The following is a 23,570-nucleotide window of genomic DNA, read 5'->3' as shown; positions in this document are numbered from 1 at the left end:
ATATATATATATATATATATATATATATATATATATATATATATATACTTCCAGATATGCAACCTCAGAAGAGGAGGAAAGCATTCAAAGGTGCCATGGAGCCTTCCAATCCCATGTTCTTAATTATATGCTTACGAACTCTTATTTCCATTTATGCTTTCTGGGGCCCAAAGAGACAAATGGTTAATTCTACCTTATATTATGCTATCAAGCATGACAATGTGAAGAAGGGTGATTCTACCACATGCCATGGATTACTCACGTCCCTTTTATCTAGCAAGAAGGTTATCCCTGAGCTCCTTCAAATGCAAATCACCCAATTCCTGACACCCATTTTTAAGGTGCATTTCTTAGGGACAACTATAGTATGAATCATCGTATCAGTCAGGTTCCCAGCAAGAAACAGTTGGCATACTCATGGTAGAATAACTCAAGGAGGGTTTATTTACTAAAGGAGTACTTACAAAGATATTGTGGAATTATAAGGGATAGTGCAGGATCCTGGGGTTACTAAGAGCTCTTATCATCCCTCAGCCTGAAAGGATGAGAGGAGGGAACAGTTACCACAACCTGGAAGGAGTATGTTGGGAGAAAGCACCTGTAGCAGTCAAGGGACATAGACTTCCTGAAGTAACCTTGAAGAAGGGAGGCAAGAGAGTAATTCCCTTGACGTCACTCTTCTCCCCACCTGTGATCTGTCGGTACTCTTCATTGGCCACATCCCACTGGAAGCTCGAGGACAAGGAAGACCACCAATGCAGCCCATTCAAGTCAGCATCCTGGGGCAGAAAGCAGGGAAGGGGAGATGAGGATAAGATCTGGAGAGGAAAATAGCTGAAGTCTGTGTCACGTGCACTGTGGATATTTCCCTCTCCTGTTTCATCTCTGCTGGCAACTAGCCTCATTGTAGGGGGCTTCCATGAAATCCAGATTTTCTGAAAGGGCCTTTTCTGACCTTCGCTTTTGTAACTCTTCCAGCAGTTACCTAACTCAAATTCTTTATCTTAATTTTCTTTCCACTAACTATATCTTGAGTGGCTTCTGCTTTTCCCAACCAAATCTGTCTCTTCCAAGAACATCGCCTCCCTTAAAATGGGCTCCATAGCCAAAAAGTAAGTGATCAGAGAGAAACAAATCCAATGCTTCTTTCTCCAATTCCTCTGGTCAGAAAGACGATGAGAGCTGAACGGAGAGAGATTTTTTTCTTTTGTTTCCTTGGAGACCCATGATGTTGAATGAAAGTTCACGAAAAGTTTGAAATGCTATTTTTAGCAATACTTAAGAATATAGCATTTTAAGATCAATGCATTCAAATGTGTGTATATAACACTAACACAGATAGAATAGAGCTTGCTAAGGCAAAATTCCTATAAAGGAGTGTTACTTTTTAGCTCTTCCCTCTCTCTGGGCACCAAGTATATGGAAACTTCCATCATTTGGAAGAATGGATCTTCCAAACCTGGAGAAGTTTATTAATTCAAGACAGATGAAAAGTAAGCAAACACATACTTTAGAATAAGAATCATCTGTAGGATACTCTGCAGTTAATCTTGTTGTAAATCTAGACAACAAAGAACAAAACATATTAATTTTTAGGAAAACTGTGAAAACCTTTAATCCTATCTCTAGTTCAGTCCATGCTGTTTCCCCTCCTAAATCTGATGACTCTTTTTGTTTGCACACATGTCTTTTCTCTTAGTGGCCCATACTTCAGTACTGTTTCCTGGTGTAAAGGCTTTTGCCTTCAGATACTGCACATGTACTTGCTAAAAATTTATTTTAACTACAGCCCTTATTAGTGATTCACTGTGGAAAATAAGAGCAGCCCCAAACTCTAGAGCACTTGTATGCCCATTAACCATTCTACATGTATTATTCAACTTAACTTTCATAGGACCTATATAAGTTCATTTGTTGTCTTTTTATTATTTCCAACATACAGCAAAGGAAATGGAGGCTTAGGGTTCCTGCCTAAATTCACAAGTTGGAATGTGAATGCAAGTCTGACTGACCTTAAAGTCATTGTTCTTAACACTTACATTGTGCCCCTTCTTCCAAGCAAACCTGAAACCTGTACTAGGAAATGCTTTTTCTCTTGGTTTCTACCATGGTGTTATGCTTTTGTGTCTCTTTCTACTGTGAAATGATAATTCTATTAATTATGTATTTTCTCCTGTATTATTCTATCTGTGCTACTGTGAGGGAAGGGATTAATTTCTACCAGTTTTGTCAGGAAGGAGAACTAACTGATTGGGGCAATGGCTGAAAATATGTTCTCATATTAGGAGACATTTGGATGCACTGCTACTTCTTATGTAGCACTGTGAAACTTCCCTGGAGACAGGGCTCTTTCATATCCTTTTTTTGTGGGGATCATGAGTTGAGTTTTTATCATCCTATAATAAATACCTTTTCCTCCATAATCTAGAGCCATATCCTATTTGCATGGGCCCTGTGAATTCAGTTAGCAATGGTAACTATCATAGCCTACAGCTTACATGTCTCAAAAGCTTGCTATTCCCACTTCACCTTATTCATTTCTAGAAACTGATCCCATCCTCATCAGTTGCTTTCTAGGAAGGGAATACCTCACATTTATCTTTTGTTTTCCCCTTATTTACCCCAAAGGGTAATTATGTACTAAAATAAAAATAAAGAAAATCCAGATATGAACACATACTCTATTTTAGCCACTAAAAATGTTTTCTGCGGATTGCTCCTTTGATCCAAAGATCTTTAAAGTGTTTATAAAAGATGACTAAGCTTTATTATAGTCTTATATATCTTACTAGCTACTCTAACGCACTTCTTACAAGTTTTTGAAACATTCAAGGAGAACTTTTAATCCCACTGAAAGCCAAAGAAAAATAGGCTGTACCATCATGCCACTTATTGGCCAAAGTGAAAAGTCAATACACTCTGAAGCGACCTGAAATCTGTTTTGGTGATTATCTGAAGCTTTCTAAGGATTAAGAGATGGGGCCTTCCTTTCTAGCCAACAGAAGGTCACAGAATGCCACTCTGCCATCTGCCTCTTTTCCTTTTGTTTAACAAGTTTAAAAAAGATGTTACATGTAAAAGAGTTTGACCAAGATCTCCTGTAACTGATTCAGAATCCTCTGCAATTATCAGAAAACGATGAAAAGTTCAAATTCAGATTGAAATCACTCTGGTTAGACACTATTTAAGTCCTGGGTTTGGGTTTAATTCTTTCAGTCTTGGTAGAAAGATTTAATGTTTCCTGTTTGGGGAAGCCTCTTTGCAGAAAGCTTTTCTTGGGTCTTTTTCTATGCTGTTCCACATACTGGTGAAATTGTAGATTGAAGTGTCTTACTTGGAGGTGAACAGCTTTCTTATGCAAGAAGGGAGAATGAAATAAAGGCTTTGCTTTTGGGCACATTTGTCAGATTTCTTATCTGATTCCATTGAAAGTTCAGATTTCTGTACTACATTTTTAAACACGATGACTTTAATTTCACACTTATTTAACAACGAGTACAGGAACTCTAAATAAATTATGGATAGGACAATAAGTCCTTGCACTCAGAGAACTGCTACATATACACTCATATTCTCTTCCAAACTAATCTAAAATGAAACTTTCCCAGCAATAAATAAATTGTACGAGTAATGAGTTGAGTAGCTTTATGGCTTATTGGTCATTTTCTTGGTAATATCTCTGATCATTTCAAATACCCACACGTAAAATGAGTTTTCAAAATGGGAAATAGCACTGAACATTAGGGTAATGGGTTCAAAAATTGAAAGCCAGATTTATATAAGAAAAAAAAATATATTCCAAGTGGTTTCAACCCCCGCATTTAATAAAAAGATGTTCTTGAAGAAATTACCACATTATCAAGAGTTACTAATCAGTTATGCAAATATTTGTTCCCAAAGGTGATTGATATCTAGTACAAGTGCTTAATTCAGATGTGTAACTGACAAATTGAAGCTAATTGGAAATACCAAATTTAAAAAGTTAAACTGGTATAATCCAGATGGCCTACCCAAGAAAAAAAACTTTGTTAGCAATAGAAAAGAAGTGTCACATAATATTGTTTGAAAGGTGAACCTATGAAAAGCTCATTATTTGTAATATTTTTTGGAGAAAATGCCATTGAGTTGGAGGTATAATGAGTCATATCTTGATAATCAGCACTATAGAAAAGCTAAATAGACAATCAAAATTCTCTTATATTTGATCATATTTTTTTAACTTTCACTTGAATATGAATATGGATTTAACTTCTGATAATTCACAGATGGTAAAATAATTCATATATTAGTATTTCAGAGTTCTTGCTAATTCAGATCTAAGCTTAGATGGTTTATATACTACCTATATAATGAGAATTTTATTAAGCAAATTAAAATTGTATGTGAGATTATAGAGGAATGCACAACACCCTAAATGCATTGTCTTTAAGCGCTTTATCATTATTCTCACAAAGTGCTCAGCATTTTACATATGTTATCTCATTTAATTCTCATAATGTATGAGGAATACCCAACTCATGGTATTCCCATTTCATAGATGAAGAAACTAAGGTATAAAAAGTCTAACTTCCACCAAGCCATTCAGTCAGTAGATAATAGAATTGGAATTTGGAGAATGTTAGACTCTATCCCCTAACTTGCACCACACTCCTTTTCAGTGGACTCTGAAAAGCAAGCAAGCACTAATGGTGTGAAAATGTGGCTGGAAGCGGGACTAGAAATAGGGAGCATTTAGTTGCTTCCCTCTTCACTCACATACTATTACAGCCTTATATGAACTATTAGAGCATCTGCCCAACCTGGTCTCAGAGTGAAAACGTGATCTTCCCAGTAAAAACAGTCATCCGTTTATTAAACACCCACTGTGTGCCAGGCATGGCTCTCAATGTTTGGGATACATTGATGAACAAAACAGGTAAAGGTATCCCCCTGGCAAGGGGATACAGATAATAAACTATTAAAACAATAAGTAAGTAGATTACATAGCAGTTTAAAAGCTGGTAATTGTCAGAGGAAAAAAGGCATGGTGAAGGGGTTAAGGGAGTTTGTGTAGTAGGGTGGGCTGTACTTTCAATGAGGTGATGACGTTAGGTTTTCTTAAGCTTATATTTGACAAAATGCTTACAGGAAATAATAGAGTTATCATACAGAGATACCTAGCAAGAGAAACAGTAGTGCAAGGACACTGCTGCTAGATCTTGCCTGCCTGTTCCAGGAATAAGGAAGTGAGCATGATGAGGGTAGAGGGGTGGGAAGGACAAAGGAGAGCAGGAGGGGGACAAAGGTGGTGACGGTGAGCTGGCAGGCTTCCCAGGCCTTGTAGGCATGGATTTTGGCTTCTTTTCTCAGCAAAACGAGAAGATATTGCAGAATTTTGAACAAAGAAGTGACCTGATTTTTAAACGATTGCTGTGGGTGCCTGGTTGAAAAGAGCAAGGAAAGAAGCAGAGGAACATTTGCAGGAACCCAGGGGAGAAATGATGGCTGCTGGGACCACGTGGTAGCAGTGAGAGTAGTGAGAAGTGGCCAGCTCTGCATTAATTTTGAAGGTATATTCAGAGGATCTCATAATAACTGGATGTAGATTGGGAGAGAGAAAAGTGAGTCCAAAGGAAGCAAACAAGCCGCCTTAAAAAGGAAGGAAGTGCTGGCATATTCTACAAGATGGATGGATCTTACACTAAGTAAAATAAGCCAGCCACAAAAAGACATTATTATACTGTTTGATTCCAGTTATATGAGGTACCTACAGTAGTCAAATGCACGGAGGGAGAAACTGGAATGGTGGTTGCCATGGCTGGGGGTGGGGGAAATAGGGAATTGTTGTTGAAGGGATATAGAGTTTCAGTTTTTCAAGATGAAAAGAATTCCGGAGATTCTTTGCAGAAAAGTGTGAATGTACTTAACACCACTGACCTTTACACAGAGGTGATTAAGTTGATAGGTTTTATGATATGCATATATTACAACAATTAAAATTTTTTTAAGTTTTTTTTTTTAAAGGAAGCAAACTCTAAGTCAAAGATGACACCAAGTATTTTGGCCTGAGAAAATGAAAGAATGGATTTGCCAGCCTTAGATTAAAACCTAGCTCAGGTACTAGTACTTATCCCTTCCAGGAAACTCTCAGAAAAATCAGACCACAGTTCTCCACGGAATGATGGTTCTCCATCAAAGTTGTAGTATTGGTACTTAAAGTCTCCTTTGAGAAGAGTGTAATATATTCTCTCTGGGAGTTCCTCCACAGTGCCCCTGCTCATACCATGCTTTGTTGTCTTCTACATGCAAACGGTGAATAAGTACCTGCTCCTATCTTAACCATTCTAGTTTAATAGCAGCATAATCATGCAATTCTTCATTTCTACAAGTGCATAACAGCAGTCACCATGCGTTATTTCTATATTTTGATTGCTTATGAACATCATGGGCCATTACCTTATATTCTAAACAATGGCTTATCATGCCCTTTTGCTTACACTGTGTCTTCACTTCTGCCCATTATAGTGACTCTTGACAACTTTTAAAGAAGATCCCTTTAACATGATTACTTCCAAGAACCAAACATTATATCATGTAGCTAGCTTCTTGGTATTCCTTTCTCCCTTTTTCTCCACTGTTTTTACCCCACCAGGAACATGCAGCGTTGCTATCACACTTGAATCCCGCTGCTGCTTTCTTATGTGAATGTCCATGGCTTGAGGTGTGTGTGTGGGGTGGGGGGGTACATGAGCTCCCCTGGGGAAACTAGAGGAAACTCTTTCTGCTCTAGAGGAAACTCTTTCTGCTTCTTTGGGGCCATCTTCTTTGGGTAAAGGGAATGTGTTGGGGAAGTTGCTGGGGAGCATTGGAGGTGGGTGTTGCTCTGACCCAGAGTAGTCAAAAATGTCAACAAAAATCATTCATTTCAATTAGTAATATTAACTTCAGTGTTTCTGTATGAGATTTTTCTGAATTCTTTAGAACAACATCATCAATTAAAGTGACAGCTGTATTCTCTCTTGGTGTGACTCACACACCCTTGATTCCTGCCTTTTTCTAAAGTGCCTTCTTATATTGCTGCAGAGTCTAGAAAACCAAAATCATTATTCCCCAAACTCCTATGGGTCAGGGTTCTAAAAGTAAATTAGGTTCCATCAATTATATGTAATCAAGTAGGTTTAGAAGGCAGAAATGCACACGAAGCCAGATTTTACTTCTTTCTACTATTTTACAAAAAGGCAGTTTCAGTGGTGGCAATTTTTTCTTGATTTTGGCTTCCTGATCCCTGAATCACAGCTATGAGATGTGTTTTGGAACTCAATATTGCAGGAATAGCTGGAGAGATTGCAGAAGAGTTCCCATGGCCTGTCAATTCTGAGATACTCCTCGAGGATCATCCTAAGAGTTCATTGTTCCCGCTGTGCCAAAGCCCTCTAATGATTTGTAAGTACAGAACTTGCTTTTTTAAACCCGTGCCTTGCTAAAATATAGCAGCTTCTGTTTCCAGAAATGAACACTGAGTTATGCATACTCACATATGTGCAGAGAGATGTGTTCAAGGTTGTTCACTGCAGTGTTATTAGTATTGGCGAAAAGCTGAATATCAATACATAGAGACTGTTTAAATAGATATTATTGCTGCTGTACAGAGAATTAGGGGGATTTTTAGGTATTAATATGGCATAATCTTCGAATTTGTATTTTAAATGAAAGAAGCAAAGTGTAGTGCAGAGTATATCGTATGTTACCATTTGTGAATATTGATATGGAGAAAGATGCAGATGTGGAAAAATATATAGGTGTATAAGAAACTAATCACTTTGCTTCTGGACAAAAAGATCTAGATGGCTAGACAGAGATAAGATATAGAATTTTTACTATGCTTTTCTTTGTACCTTTTGAAGTTGAATCATGTTATTATAATTAAGTGCATGATATCTACATTTATCCTTTATCTCTTTTTATCGTGACTTGTGAGTATCTTTTCTCTAATGTGTCCTGGTCAATTCATCTTTTCTTACCATTCCTTTCCCATCTCCCTCCTGTAGTTTTTAGTAATTTACTAGGTCAAAGGCTAGGGAAGGCTTAAGGAGCAATGCCTCGGTAGAGTAACAGCTGAGGAATTCTGAGAAAGAAACAAAGCTCTAATTCCTGGGAATTTTGTGGAGAGAACTGAAAAAGAGAAGCTGAATGGTGAAAGTTGCTTCACTAAATCTAATTAGAATGCAGAAAGAGATCCTGGAAGAAAAGATTGGGTGGTCATTGTTTTATTGCATGGAAAACTGAACCTAGTCTGGGGCCTTAACAACCATTTCTAATTCTGTTTCCAGTTCTTATTTTGTGGACAAGTACTCTGGCCCACACTGTACTTATTTTCCCTGAAGAGATGGTGGTTTGTCCTCTTTATTTCACAGGGATTTGTAATTCAGTGGGCTGGATTTTCACAAAGGGCTAATATGATATGTAAGAGTTTTAAATTTAAAAAATAGTATGAAATAACTCTGTTCATAGTTCTTCATTAACTGTGAAGTTCAATGTTTATACAGATATTGTGTCCTCCAAGCAATGATCCATGCTATTAAAAACAGGAATCAATAGAGGCACAAGATAATTTATAAAACATTCTAATTACACGCTCAGTTGAAACCGGATAAGAACATATATAGTACTGGAATCAATGGTGATTGTAGCTAAACAAATCATTTAGAGAGTTCAGAATGTCATTGTTGTACAATGCACACAAAGACTACATGTATGTAGCTATAATAAGAGTGACCAATATTGTGGGCCATTAGATTCAATCTCCTGATTTTAATACAGTCGTGCTGGTAACAACAGCAATAATAACCTAGCTAACATTATTATATGCTAGACTATTATATGCTATTAGTGCTACTTGTTTATTTATTTTATCTTCCCCAATTCCCATGCAATACATGATATCATCTATATATATGGGGACACTGAGATTTAGAGAAGCTGAATTAATTGCCTAGTGTTGCACATCTAACTAATAAATGGCAGCCCAGATTTTGCTAGATGTCCAAGTTAAAACTCTTAACAACTGCTTTGTACTACAGCAACTGCATTTGTTTTGCTTTTATTGGTACGACTTCTTCCCTGTGATAGAGTGACAATGTTACAGTGGATTAAGAGATGCCCTTACATTCTTCAGGCCATCCTATAGGGAACCAATGGAGAGAGTCCATTTCCACAGAGATTGTCTTCTGAGAATGTTTGCACCCCTACCCTTTGACAGGTGAAAAGCCAGGTTACATAAAATCCCGTCATAAATATACTATTTTTAGCTTTGGGACTCAGATCATGACTCAGATCCATCTGGAAGGAAAAAAGGACTGTACATAACAGAGACATGTCTGCTACCCTTTTGGTGAGGCAGCATGATAAGCCATTTGCAAGAATGGACACCTACTTAGGATATCGACTGGGGAAGAAAGATATAATCCAGGGCTTGCATTCTGGGCAAGAGTGTATCAAGTGGGAAGTTCCCGGGCTTCTGGATATTTTGCAATTTCAGCCAAGATTGAAAGGATATGGATATTTTCTTCCATTTCTCTTCACGGATGGTGTAAGTCTTAACCTATTTAAAATACAGTTTACACATAGGGTGTATTCGCTGCCTTTTAAGATTCTGGAAACTCCCATAGGTGACAACTGAAAAATCTGTCTAAGGGAGTTACCGACCTCCTCCCTTGTCCCCCACACATAGACATACACAGCCCACAGAGCTCTCAGAAATCAGCTGTATTAAAGTTTACCTTGACTAGTACTTATTTTTTACTAGTAACTAACTCAGAAGTCATCAGAAAATGTAGCAACTTTCATCAGAAACACTTGCTAGTAAGTAAAGCCTCAAAGGAGATGGTATTCCAAAGGGCAGTTTCCCTATGATTGGCATCTTGCTTTCTTGCAGTTTTCCAGAATTAACAAGTAGGAACAAGCAGTAGGAGCTGTATCCAGGAAAATGGTGCTTAGAGGCTTCAAGTTCCAGGCGTTTGGTTGGCATGCTAGATGAATGTTTCTGGAGGACAGAATTCTGTGTTTTCATGTTCCTTCATATGAAATTGATACATCATAATTCTGACTTCCGTTCGAGGGTTGCTTTGATAATCAACAGAAAATACGTCAATAAAGAGAAATTAATTACTGATTACTTCTCAGAGCTCAGTGAGCAGAGCCATGTGCCCTTGAACATGAGGAAACAAAATGTCTCCTCCACAGGATTCCATCTCTTCTTTAAGCCCCCCCAAAGTTAAGGAACCCTAATTCATTTCCACTACTGTCTTGTTATATTCAAATAATTTTGTGTTTGGAGAAAACTCAGTATTTACTATGAAGAAACTTTTTTGGTGTTGCACCTATCAGTTCTACAGGAAGGTACAAGAAGAAGAAACTAGAATGATAGAAGATAGTGAAATGTGTCACTCCCAGGGTATAGCCAAATTGATCTTATCAATGTCAATTATAGTACATTGTTCCTTTCTAGAAAACATGATAAGATGTTCCTAGAAATCAGAAGAGACACTTAAGGGATAAATCTGTGGGAGCAACTAAATTCATGTCGATGATATAACTAAAATATTTTAAAAGTGAAACATGTAACAAAGTCCTTAGCGGTTGTTAATGTGCCCAAACCCCTTTTGTTTCTGAAAAATCTAGTTTCATTAAATTAAAAACACTAGTACTGCTCCTAGGTATTCTCTTGGGCTAAGCATCTATGCTCATTTTATGAGGAAAGACTGATGGATAGATGGGAAGGAAATTAGTGGTCTGTCAAGCACTTTGTATAGTGTTAAGTCTAAAACCTCTGAAAAAACATTAGGTCTTGTTCAGGTTTAAGACTCAGGTTCAAGTTTTAGGGACTTGATTTGCTCATTTGGGGCAGGAAAGTCTTACTGCAGAATATTAATTTTAGTCCGTCGTTTGTATACCTCTTCTTAATATCTAGAAATTAAATCCTAGATTTAAAAAAATCTTGATTTTTTTAATTCAAATTGGTAAGGTATAAAGTTTGTAATTCAGTCTTTATACTTTACCAGAATTAAACACAAATATATGCTTCTGTATGTGCACATATATACGTATCACATATAGAAGTAACAATTATCCCCAGTTACCGTATCAGTGTTGCTAACACCGCCTCTCACATATCTCAAAGGAGCCAGCTTGACCTCCACCTAAAATGGCTGAAGTCATGAAGAGTTTCTCACTAGGGATGTGAAAATTTGAATGGAAAGACAAGTGACTGCAGGAGAAGCACATAAGTCTCTGAGACTGAAGTCCTCAGGGCAGTTCTAATTCTTCCACTGGTTTCTCCAGTTTGTGCACTCATTCCAGACAGACCCTGCCATCCTGCCTCTACATTCTGCGGCTCTCTTCAGTAGTTAGAGTCAGGTTGTTGCATGAAAACGGATCTCCTCAGCAGAACCATTATCCATATACATGCATAAATGTACCCCTGTACCATGTATGTTGTTACAGACTAGTTTTGTTGGTAAATATCGTCCTCCTCCCCAGAGAAGTGATGGAATGTTTAGCTAGGAGTAACGAAGTGGGATTCAGCTGTGGAAAAAAAATGTAACAGTCTTTAAGTTTTGAATAAATATTTTAATCTCTTTGAACCTCAATTTCCTAACCTGGGAAATGGGCATGATAATGCCTATTTCAAAGATTTATTATGAGGATTGAATGTGATTAGATAATAGACTCTCCCTCTATACTGGGGCCACTTACTTTGTCATGTGTTTCTTCATCATGACTTATCCTGTGTGCTGCCATCTGGTCAGCATTACACACCAGACTGGAACAATGGTGACCCTGTCAGACCAGAATTGATACTGTATTTGCTCAAAGTTCAGACTTCAAAAAGAATAGCTTAATTAAACTATATTTTGAAAACTCTAACCATTTCATATCCTATAGGTTACCCTATCTGCATAAAAAGAATGCTAATACTCCACCAATGTCAGCTATGTAAAATTACTTGCCACAGTTGTTCTGTATCTTGGGCAGCAGTGAGAATTGTTTTTTTAGACCACTGAGGATTTTAGCAGGAAGAGAACAACTTCTGAATGAATTACCAGAAAAAGTACTCTTTCAATACTCAGCGATATTCTGCTCTTCCTTTCTGGATTTCATTTCCAAAGTCCCTATCATTTCACTCCAGCAATATTCTCTACCCTTGCCCCCTCCCGCCAGCTAGCCCCAGAAATCACAGAAAGCCAATGGAAGTATGACTACCAACTTCAATATTTTTGGCTGTTGATGGATCCACCCACAATGTTTGCTTAACTTTGAAAATAATTTTTACCTTCTCCTAGGTGGTTGCCAAAGACATTTCTGCCCCAAATCTTTGAGTCAGTGGCTGTCTGTAGGCAGTTTAATCTGCTGTATGAACTCATACACGTTAATTGACACTTTTTGGTCCATGACTCACCATGTCATGTCAATTTATTTGAATACTCCTTTGTTAGTGTGTGGATTAAAAGGAGTGATCAGTGTGTCAACTATAATATTGGATGATTTTATTTCACTTTCACTTCTTTTCTTTTTTTTACACTCTGTTTTCTCTATGGTGAATGACCAATTCCATTGCTTACAGCAAAATAATAATGTAAAGTAAAACATTTCTCCTCAAGGTCTCACCCCCAGTTTTCTTCTTGCTTTAGCTGTTGTTGCTTTTTAAAAATGCTAGTACAAATTGGTTTTTTGTTTTTATTTTGGCTTATTTTACTTAAGAAAAGCAAAGATTAATACTGGTAGAGACAGGTCCTTTGAAAAATGGCAATGATTATAAACCAAGATTGTTTACCTTAAGTAGAAGAATTGTGAAGTTTATTATTAAATCAGAGTGGGGGTGGGAAATCGTAAGGCATAAATCATCATTGAATCTATGAAATAGGAAAATTAACTAGACGGAATTTATAAGTTTTTCAAGGAAACTTTTCAAAGAGGAGGATGTTTTTATTCCATTCTCTTCATCCTGATTCTTGAAAAAATAATAGAATAGGAATTGGAAATTTAGCAGGTAACTCCCTTTGCTTTAAATCTATATTTAGCAAACAATCCTTCCTAGTAATTATATGGCTTCCTGAATTCATGTACATATTCAAATCCCAAATCAGTGCACAACACAGGAGGTTCTCAATAAATATTTGTCAAAAGGAAAAAGGAATAAAGGAGCATATAAAAAGATGACCTCATCTGTTATGTCATCATCATCATGTGGGAACTGCAAGTAAAGGAATGAAAAAAAAATTCAGTGGAATTCCTCATCACTATAGGTGACTGAAAGGGATTGATACAGAGTGACCTGCAGATTAAACAAATTTTTAAAAGACATTTTGAGGGAGTAAGCATTGGCTCTTAAATGCTTGTATCAAGAAGCATTTATTTACCACCTACTGTTTTTAAAGCATTGTGAAAAGAAACTCAGAAGAACTGGCTGCTCTATGCCAAGCAAAATCTGATGGGGATGGAAAAGTACACATAACAATTAAATACAAAATACAACAAAAGCTAAAACCTATATGAAATATTTCTATTTAAATATAAAAGAGTCATAGTAAGGAAGAAATTGGTAAGTCTAGGATTAAGGAAGAATTCTGGAATTACAGTAGTTAGCTTGTACTATACTGAATATTTTTCCCAAAAGAAAGAGAGGATTTATGGAGAAGAGCATTGTTAAAATACAATTAAAAAAAAAAGATAAAATCAAGATTTTCATGCAACTGTGAAATAAACACATGTCAAGGATTTTATTCAATTCATTAATTAGTGAGAGAACCAGTAAAATGTTATGACCAGGTCAAAGAGCATTTGAGGAACTACTTACATGTGCAATTAAATGTCAAACTGTTAGGTTAAAATAGATAAACAAAGCTGGTTTATTTCTTACAGAGCAATGAACCATATCCTTTGGGGTTGTCTCTTCTACAGGAAAGAAATTATTTGCATCTCTACCAGAGAAAAATCTACAGGTTAACCTCAGCCCTATGGAGTGGTAAAAGAATCCAGCCTCTAAAAAATCCGGCTGGCACTGCCCTAAAAGCACCTTCAGCAATCTCTTTCGCTTGTTTTCAAGTGTTAAGGAAATTTTCTAATAGCATTAATACATTTTTTTGTTTAGCACCCTCATTATAATCTATTTATTGAATTCAATGTGTATTTTTTTCAGCGTTGCTTCTAATCTTAGCTTGTTTGTATGGAAGAAGGGTAAAAAACATAGAATGAGGCAATTATAGAAGCTCCCAATTCCTTTGTTTTTAACCCCTCAGAATATAACTTCTACCTGATTGAAATAGTTAGGTGCCCCAAACCCACACACCCATACAGAGTAGAGAATATAGATCAAAAAGTCGAAAAGACAATCTCCTCTGCTATTCTGCACTTCAGTAGCTCTTAGTAACATGTGCCTAAATAGGAGTAGAATAAATGTAGTATCCAAGGAGTGACTACATCAATCAACTTTCCTTCCCATAACTGAAGGTAAACACTTGGCATTTCTTGGCTGTAAGTGTGGAAGATTTACATAGGTTACCTTGAGGATATGTGTAAATTAATATTTGCAAACTATCAGGGCAAGCCCCTGCTGGGGATGAACTCAAGCCTCTCCTTCTCTTCCTCTACCTCTTCTTCTTCCCACCCTCCCTTCTCATGTAATCTTTTTTTTGGGGGGGGGAACTCACTGCTTCCTATGATCTGTCTTCTCAACATGAAAAAAAAGGCCATTAATCTACCACATTCCTTACAAATTCCAGAGAACTGGAATAATTGGGATAGCTAAGCACCAGCTCCTAAGTTAGGAAAAGCCCTTTGTACCCTGACAAGTTAGGGATTCCCACAAGCATACATTGAGCACGTTTGGATCAGCTATATTTCCAGTTCAATCAGTGCCTATTCATGTGCAAACAAAACAAAACAAAACACTGTTGCTTCACTGAGATATGGAAGTGAGGTGCACTTTCAGGTAGAGAAAGATGCTGGACATGGTGGCCTTGTGACTGATATGTCCAATACAAAAATGTAAGAAGTATGTTTCACTCTTTGTTATTTTCTACAAATTTAAAAATAACTTCTCACAGCATGCATGTGGTATCTTTCATGTTTCTTCTCATTTTAAACAAAACTACATATTCATTTTAGAGAATATAGAAGTTACAGATAAGTAGAAGTCATAGCCTGGAATTCTCTCACTCAGAGAATACCACCACTGTTAAAAATTTGATGAGGACATATGCATATGGATATATATTCATATATACATTGCATAGGTTATAGTCATTTACATATGTGTTTGTATATGCATACATATACATATATAATTGCTAACCTGTTATTTCACTTAACAAAGGATAGAAAATTTACTTCATCTCACTCAGCACTCATCAATAACATAATCTTATTACCTAGTTATCCCAGTGTATGATTCTAATTGAGTGACTTTATCAATCCCATATTGTTGACATATAGTTGGAGCCCAAATATTTGCTGTTACAAAGGTAATATAACAAAGCAATTGACAGATATCTCTAAACATTAATGATTACTTACATAGCCTTCTTCATAAAATTAAGTCAGAAATAAATCAGTTTTTAGACATTTTATGTATTGCCAAATTGCCTTCTAAAAAGTTTTATGCCAATTTACATTCCCACAGGAAGTCCGTAAGAATGGTATTTCCCACACATGATACATTTTAATAGGCTTCATTTTTAAACTTTAATTTTTTGATCAAAACAATATAAAATATAAATGTAAAAAATGTAAATGATAATAAACCTATGAAAAAATATTAGTTTTTTTCTCTGGTAAATTGCTTAGGCACACCAACTTTTTCTTTTTGACTTGTAAAAGGTCTATTATAATGATATTGATCCATTATCTAACATTAAAGCAGCAGGTATTTTTCACAATTTATCATTTATCCTTTAATTTACTTATTATGAAAATAATTTTTAATTTTAATGTAGTCAAATAAATCTGTTCTTCTATAGACTTTATCTTTATCATGTTAAAGAAATAGTCTAGTTTTCTGACTTTATTAGGGATCACTCTAATTTTAACTACTGCCTTTAGCATATATTAAAATAACATTTTTATTTTGCCTATTAAAGTGATGTTATAATAATACAAATCTTATCAATTAATAATTCTTACATGTCTTGAAGCCAATCTCACTTTGTAATTATTTATTTTTCTTTGACTAGACTGTCAAATTAAATATATTTTAAATGTATAAGTAAGTGTAACATGTAAACATAAAAGTGCACAGCTCATAAGTGTACAGTGAATTTCCACAGATTGCATCAGCTCTGCAACCAGCACCCAAATCAAAAAAGAGAACATTATCTACACTAGCGAATTCCCTCCATGTTCCCTTCCAGTACTACTCTCATCATGAAAAATCAATATCCTGAATATTAAGACTACAGTTTTGCCTAGTTTTGTACTCAGGCAAAATATTCTGTTCCTTCTATCAATAAAAGTAAATGTTTAAGCTGATTAAAGAATAGGTAGAAAATCAGCATTGGTTTGTAACCATGTTAAAAAACTGAGTGAGTAATTGAAATGTTTTCACAAAGAAAACACCAGGCCCAGACAAGTTTTTTAAAAAAATTATACCAAATATTTCAGGAACGGGATAATCCCAATCTTAAGAAAATTTTCCCAGAAACTAGAAAAAGAGGAAAATGCCTCAACTTTTTTTAACTGATATCCAAAATTGAAAAGCCAAATACAACAGAGGGAAATTACAGGCTGTTGACTTTGGTGAATATATATACAAAAATCCTAACCAAAATATTCTAAACCAAATTGAACACTATAAAGGAAAATATATCATGATCAATTTAGATTTATCCAAGAATTTTACACTGGCTTAATATTAGAAAAATTGATTAATTTAACTCACATATCAACAAATTAGAAGAGACACATTTGGCAAGCTCAACAGACACAGGAAAAGAATTTTGATGAAATTCATCCTATACTCATGATAGAAACTCTGAGTAAACAAGGAATGAGGAAAAAAAGCTTCTTAATTTAAAATGTATATTTATAAAACATCTACAAAAATCATGATTAATAATAATTTAAATAACAAAGACTTTTTAAAAAATATTAGGAATACATTAAGTATATCACCACTCTTTTCATGATGGTACTAGAGGTCCTAGCTAGAAAGAGAAACAGAAGAAAAGTATAAAACTTACAGTATTTTCAAAAGATATAACTAGTGATGTAAAACCCCAAAAGAAACCTAAGAAAATGTTAGAATAAAAAAGAGGTATTATTAATAAGTTGCCTAGATATTAAATCAATATACACAATCCAATTACATTTTTATATAACTTTAAAAAATCATTCAGAAAATATAATTTTTAAAAGATGACATTTTTAAAATAACACAAAATAAAAAGTAATCCAAAATAAATCTACCAAAAACATGTTCATGCTTGTCATAAAGAAAATGATAAAACTTTATTAAAGCACATTATATAAGGCACTATAAAAATGCAATGCAGGACATACACTAGGATTGAAAATGGACATCTTAAAAGATGTCAGCTCTTTCCAAATTGACCTAAAAATACAGTTAAAATTTCAACAAGGTTTATACAAAACTTGAAAATGAAATATTAAAATTAATGTTGAAGAGCAAATATCCAAGAATAACCAAAAAGCTTATTAAAAAAAAAGGAAAAATGATCTGAAGAGGCTTCTCTTTCCAGATATCAGGGCTCATTTTCAAATTTGGTTGCATAAGACAGTGTAATATTGGAACAGAGCAAATGAATAAATCAAAGAATAGAATAAAGAGCCTAGGAAAAGAGAGGGTCATGAAAACATACATAAATTTGGTTCATGAACCAAGCTGGCATTGTAAATCAATGGGGAAAAGATGGGTTATTCAATAACAAAGATAGAAGATGCTTTAAAACGTTGAATTTTAAAAATATTTTATTATTAAAATGTTCAAACATACTTAAAATTTTTTTAAAAAATAGGAAAATGACCATCTATATCCCTGTATTAGTCTTGGTTCTCCAAGGAAACAGAACCCAACAGGATATGGAGAAAGAAAGAGAAAGATATTTTAAGGAATTGGTTCATGCAGTTGTGGAGAGTTGGTGAGTCCAAAATATGATGGGGAAGGCCAGAAGGGTAGAGACTCAGAAGAGTCGCAGTTTGAGTTCAAAGGCAGTCAGCTGGCAGAATAACTTCTGGCTTAGGGGAGGTAAGTCTTTGTACTGTTAAGATTTTGATCTGATTGGATGAGGTCCACCCTCATTATAGAGGCTAATCTGCTTTTCTTAAAGTCTATCATTTAAATGTTAATCTCGTCCAAAAAAAACACCTTCACAGAAACATCCAGAGTCAATGTTTGACCAAATATCTGTGCACTGTGGCCCAGCTAAGTTGGCACATAAAATTAACCTACACTGTAGCCATCATCTAAATATTGTTCTCTCTTTTCTTCATAAGTTGTTATTTCTACATCATCCAAGCAATTAATACTAACACAATTCTTCACCCCTTATACGAGTAATTGTTTTAGACCACTAATTATATTTAGTGTTCAATACCACTTTTTTTTCCCCCCAATTATCATTCTGGCCGATTTCTCAGGAAAAACTCACTGGTGTGGTACTTCCCTAGATTCTGCATGTTCAAAATAGTTTTTCTCCAGTCTTGAACCTGGGAGGATAGTTTGGCTACATATTATATCATTAGCTCATTATTTCCTTGCACATTTTATAGAATGTTGCTCTACTCTTTTCTGATAAAATATTGCTGCTAAAAGGTCAGATGCCAACCTGCTTTGATTTCCTTTGAAAGAAATTGGTCCTTTTGTCAGAAATCCAGAGAAGTTTATCTTTAGTGTTTAATTAATGCTAGGATATGCTCCAAGTTGACAATTCAACGTGTAGATTCAGTCTTCTGTAATTTCAAGAGAATTCTGTTGAATTACATTTTAAAATACTAGTTCTGCTCCAGTTTTTTCTTCTTTAGGGTTTTCATTTACATGTTTATTAGACTTACTTTGCCTCTCTTCTATACCTCTCGATTTTTCTCAGATTCTTTTTGTCTCTTTCCTTATATCCGTGTAGTTTTCTTGACCTTCCTCATGTCTATCATCTATGTCCCTTTATTATATAGTTATATTCATTCATCTTTGTGTGTCAATAATTTATCTTAATTTCTGAGATGATTTTGTCCTTTATGAAATTTTTTTCTGGTTCTCTCAGATATTCTTTTATGTCTTCTTGCTATTTCAGCCCTTCTGATTTTTTTGCATTTCTCCTTCATAATGGTTTTCTGTATTTTTGAATGTTACATTTTTATTTCTATATTTTATTTTTTTTCAATTCTCCTGTATTTTGTGTCAGCATTTCTCTCGTGTACTTTTATTTGCAGAACAATTTTGAATTTCATTATCTACTATTTTCTTATAGTATCTCTGTAGGTTTTGTACCTAAGTTTTGGCTTTTTGTTTTTTATTTTTAAAGATGTTGGGTATTTCTGGCATTTTAGTTAGAAAGGGGATTCTATGGAATGAAGTACAGCAGGTGATTGAAGTGGCTTTTCTGATTTCTCAGCTTGAGGCTTTCCTCTTCCGTTGCTACAACTAAGAGGAGTTGTTATATTATGTGGTGATTTTTGTGGCCAGGCTTTCTCCGGTTCTTCATTCCAATCATATTCTAGAAAGGCTACTTACATTTTTAATCACTGGTTGCTGCTTTCAAAGGACACCTCCAATTTCTAGGTTGTTTCTCTTTCTACCCAAGAATTGGTTCCTTCCTAGGACTGCTGATTCCAGTCTCATGCACTTAGAAACCTGTTCCATTCAACTCCTCCACTGAGTCTTCTGAACCAATCTATCACGCAGTTTTCTCAGCAGCTTCCTTAGGGTGGAACTCTTTCCTTCTGAAGGTAAACACCTATATTGATGTTTCCTGGCCTCTGACACTCCTAATATGCCTCTGTACTTCATAATTTTCTGTGAACATTTTTCTGGATTCTGTGCAATATTAGTGGTTCTGGCAACAACTTTGTCTTGTGTGTTTTTCCTAACTACATGCAAACTGAAGCTTGTAGTTGTCTCCGTCTCCCAGTTACACTATAGACGTTGTGAGAGTTTTAATTTGATCTGTTTTTACTATACGTGGATTTTAGCAGGAAGTTTCAGGTGATTCCAATGTAGGTTGCTGCTATAATCCCAGAAAGCCTGAAACTCCTAGATTTCTTCAGCTTAATTTAAATGAAAAAAAAAATCCATAATATTTAGAAGAAAATATAGATGATTATCTGTATGAATTTAGGATATGAAAGACTTTCTTTAACAAGACCCAAGAACTTGTATTTGTCTTCTTGGGCTTCCATAACAAAATGCCATATACTGAGTAGTTTAAACAACAGAAACTAATTTTTTCACAGTTCTGGAGACTAAAAGTCCAAGATTTGGGGGCCAAAATTGTCAGGTTCTGGTGAACGCTCTTGTCCTGGCTTGCAAACAGTAATCATCTTGCTGGGACCTCACATGGCAGAAAGAGAGAAACAGAGAGATAGAGAGATAGAGAGAGAGAATTAGTTCTATGATGTTTCCTCTTATAAGGGCACTAATCCCATCATGAGGGCTCCATCCTTGTAACTCATCTAAACCTAATTAGCTACCAAAGGCTCCATCTTAAAATACCATCACATTAAGGAATAGGCCTTCAACATATGAATTTGGGGTGGTTGGGAGACACAATTCAATCTATAACAAAGTGGAGGTCATAGAGGGAAGGACTGAGAAATTCAACCATATTAAATTTAAGAATTTTTGCTCATCAAAAGATAGCATAAATAGAAAAATGAAATAACTGAAATGAAATATGTCTAATACATATAACCAACAAAAACTGATATCTAAAATATATATATAAAGATATATATATCTTTATAAAGAACATCAAATTAGTATATATATAGAACATCATATATAAAGAACATCAAATTAGTCAATGAGGAAATGACAAAATCTGACAGAAAAATGGGCAAAGACAAAAAATGGGTTTTTCACAAAATTGCATGGTCGATGAACATATGAAACAGATTCTAAACCTCATTTAATGTAATCCATGTAAATGCTATCCATGTAACAAGGAAATGGTACTTAAAACTAGAATGAATATAAATATATACCCACAAAGATCAGCAAAATGTTTTACAAGTAAGAGACTGTGCAACAAAAAGAAAGGAGGCATTAAGTCCCAAAACAAACAAACATGGAGGTGGTAGAAGTCAGGACAGTCATATACTGAGTGTGGGGTGGGGATGGATAGCAACTGTAATGGGGTATGAAGAAGTTTTCTGGGATAATATTCTGTTTCTTGATCTATATGCTGATTATACAGCTATAAGTAGTAAGGTACTTCATAAAAATTAATTGTATAGTAAAATATGATTTGTGCATTTTTCTATATGTTTGTGATACAATAAAAATGTTGAAAATTTTAAGTTAACTTTTAGAATAGAAATAGAGTACCAACCTACAAAACCCCAAGGTTGGAAGAAAAAAAAGTTTATAAACCCAACAAAAAATAAGAGAGGAGTAAAAAAATATCAGGTAAAAGTGAACATAAAAATATGATGATAATTTTCAGTAAGTCAATAAGCACACATCAACTTGGTGGAAATCCATTTTTATATAATTTATGAGAGGTTTATTTAAAACAACATGACAAAGAATGATTGAATATACCATGAAAATTCTAAGATAAAGAAAGCAAGAGTGGAGTTATGACCATAAAACAAAATAGAATTCAAGTTTAAAAAGTAAGCAAAAACAAGAAAGCAATTATACATTGAAAGATAAGTACAGTCCCCTAAACTAATAATAATAATAATAATTTAATTATACGGACCAATATGTTTTGTTATTGTAGTTGTTTGGGAAGAACATTTTAGTTCTGCTCTATTTGGACCAACCTGTTAAATAAGGTTCAAGATTGCCCAGTTAATACCAACTTTCTTCTCTATCTATGTTCTGAACCAATTCAGAAATAGAGTCAGACAAATGGAGACTAAATTATCAAAGCTGGTATTAGGGAAAATGACCTTTTTCTGTGGACATGTGGGCTAATGAATCCCATTAATAGACACTCATACCAAGTCACACTGGTATCATTAGACATCACTGCAAGGCTACCTTGCAAGGGCAGATTCTTTACCACTAAGCTGATCACATATCTGGGAGCAATTGAGCACACATTATTTTTACAGAAAGGGCACTAACAAAAAGGGTGAAGGAAGAGGCAGAACTGTGCATGTCCAGTTCTTCATCTCTAAATCATTAATTACTGATGTTGCTCTCCCAAAGACAGATGAGTGAGAAGGGTAGAAGGTCATTGGTGATTTGCAAATGGCTGAGCCTCCAATTGGCAGAGACTAATTGTCAAAAATACCTATACACCCTTTATTTAATAATAATTTAAAGACATACCTCCTTATGTCTCCCGGGTAGATGGATGTCCATCTAGACTTGACATTTCCAAAGTCTTCCCTGCAAGTTGATGAGGACATTTAACTAAGTTCTGGCCAATGGAATGAAAGTAGAAGAGATATGTGCCACATACCGATCAGCCTTTCAATGTACTCTACTGGCTGGGAGAAGATGAAAACTTTAGACTCAGTTGCAGTAGTCCCGAGGTAAGCAGTTCAGCTATCGTCAGCTCTGCCACCCTCAAGTCACATGTATAAACTACTGGATTTTAGGTTGTCTTAGTTATAGCTACTTAGCCTCTACCTCAAGTATCACAAAATAAGTACCTGAGAGTATAGTGATGTCAAAATGCAAGCCTAAAAGCATTAGATTAGCTATTAATTAGTAGGTAGTGATGGCAATGATATTGTATGATGGAAAGTTCATATTTATTGTGCTATGATAAATTTATTGTTATCTTCTATAGGTTGAAAGGTGGACTATATGTCCACATAGTTCTGTGATTTTAGCAGAACTTATTGGTATGTGTTGGAAGCTCCTTACTACCTTCGACAAATTTCTACTCAGGCTAATTATAAGAAGTAACTCTGAAAACACAAACATAGTTTGAGAAAAAGTCTCAGCCTTCAAAACCTCAAATTAGGAGTTTTTTTTAATCAAACAATGAGATGCAGTGGGAGGTACCAGCACTAAAAATCAATTGAAGAGTGTTGTATGGCCACCAAAGCCTAAGTTTGCACAAGGCGTCAAGGTGGTCCAAATAAAACTGAGGTAGAAAATGAAACACAAGGCAAAAGGCAATATATAGAAGAGGAAAGTTGGAAGTCTTAGTTTTCCTAAAGGACATCTTTGAACACATAAACTAGGACCTTACTAAGTCAGAAAGTGCAATTATATTACAAAAAAAAATCATATGCTTGACCCTAAAAAGCATGTGACAGTTTATCTTCTGAAATAATCCCCTAGAGCCAAACCAAATCAGCAGGAAGCAGGCGGTGACAGCCGTTCAACTTCCAGTACTACTTCTGATGTAGCTACAAAAGATAATGGAGCAATGTTTGCCCTCAGAGGGCACATCCAA

The 23,570-nt window shown here is 35.3% G+C and overlaps 1 protein-coding gene across 1 annotated transcript in view; it reads left to right on the top strand.

The window, feature by feature from the left end:
* The window catches only part of PPP3CA (protein phosphatase 3 catalytic subunit alpha), a 502,337-nt gene that overhangs the window by 52,396 nt on the left and 426,371 nt on the right, over nt 1–23,570 (top strand). The window contains exon 2 of the mRNA XM_073892032.1: nt 7,309–7,422. Within this exon, the coding sequence (XP_073748133.1) occupies nt 7,309–7,422 (114 nt within the window). The remainder of the gene's footprint in view (nt 1–7,308; nt 7,423–23,570) is intronic.

The sequence above is a fragment of the Callorhinus ursinus genome, unplaced genomic scaffold (assembly GCF_003265705.2).
Source record: "Callorhinus ursinus isolate GAN/ISIS: 27379988/994484 unplaced genomic scaffold, GSC_fseal_2.0 scaffold4, whole genome shotgun sequence".
Taxonomy (NCBI): Eukaryota; Metazoa; Chordata; class Mammalia; order Carnivora; family Otariidae; genus Callorhinus; species Callorhinus ursinus.
Note: the sequence above shows the minus strand (reverse complement) of the source record. Positions and strands in the feature narration are given on the sequence as shown.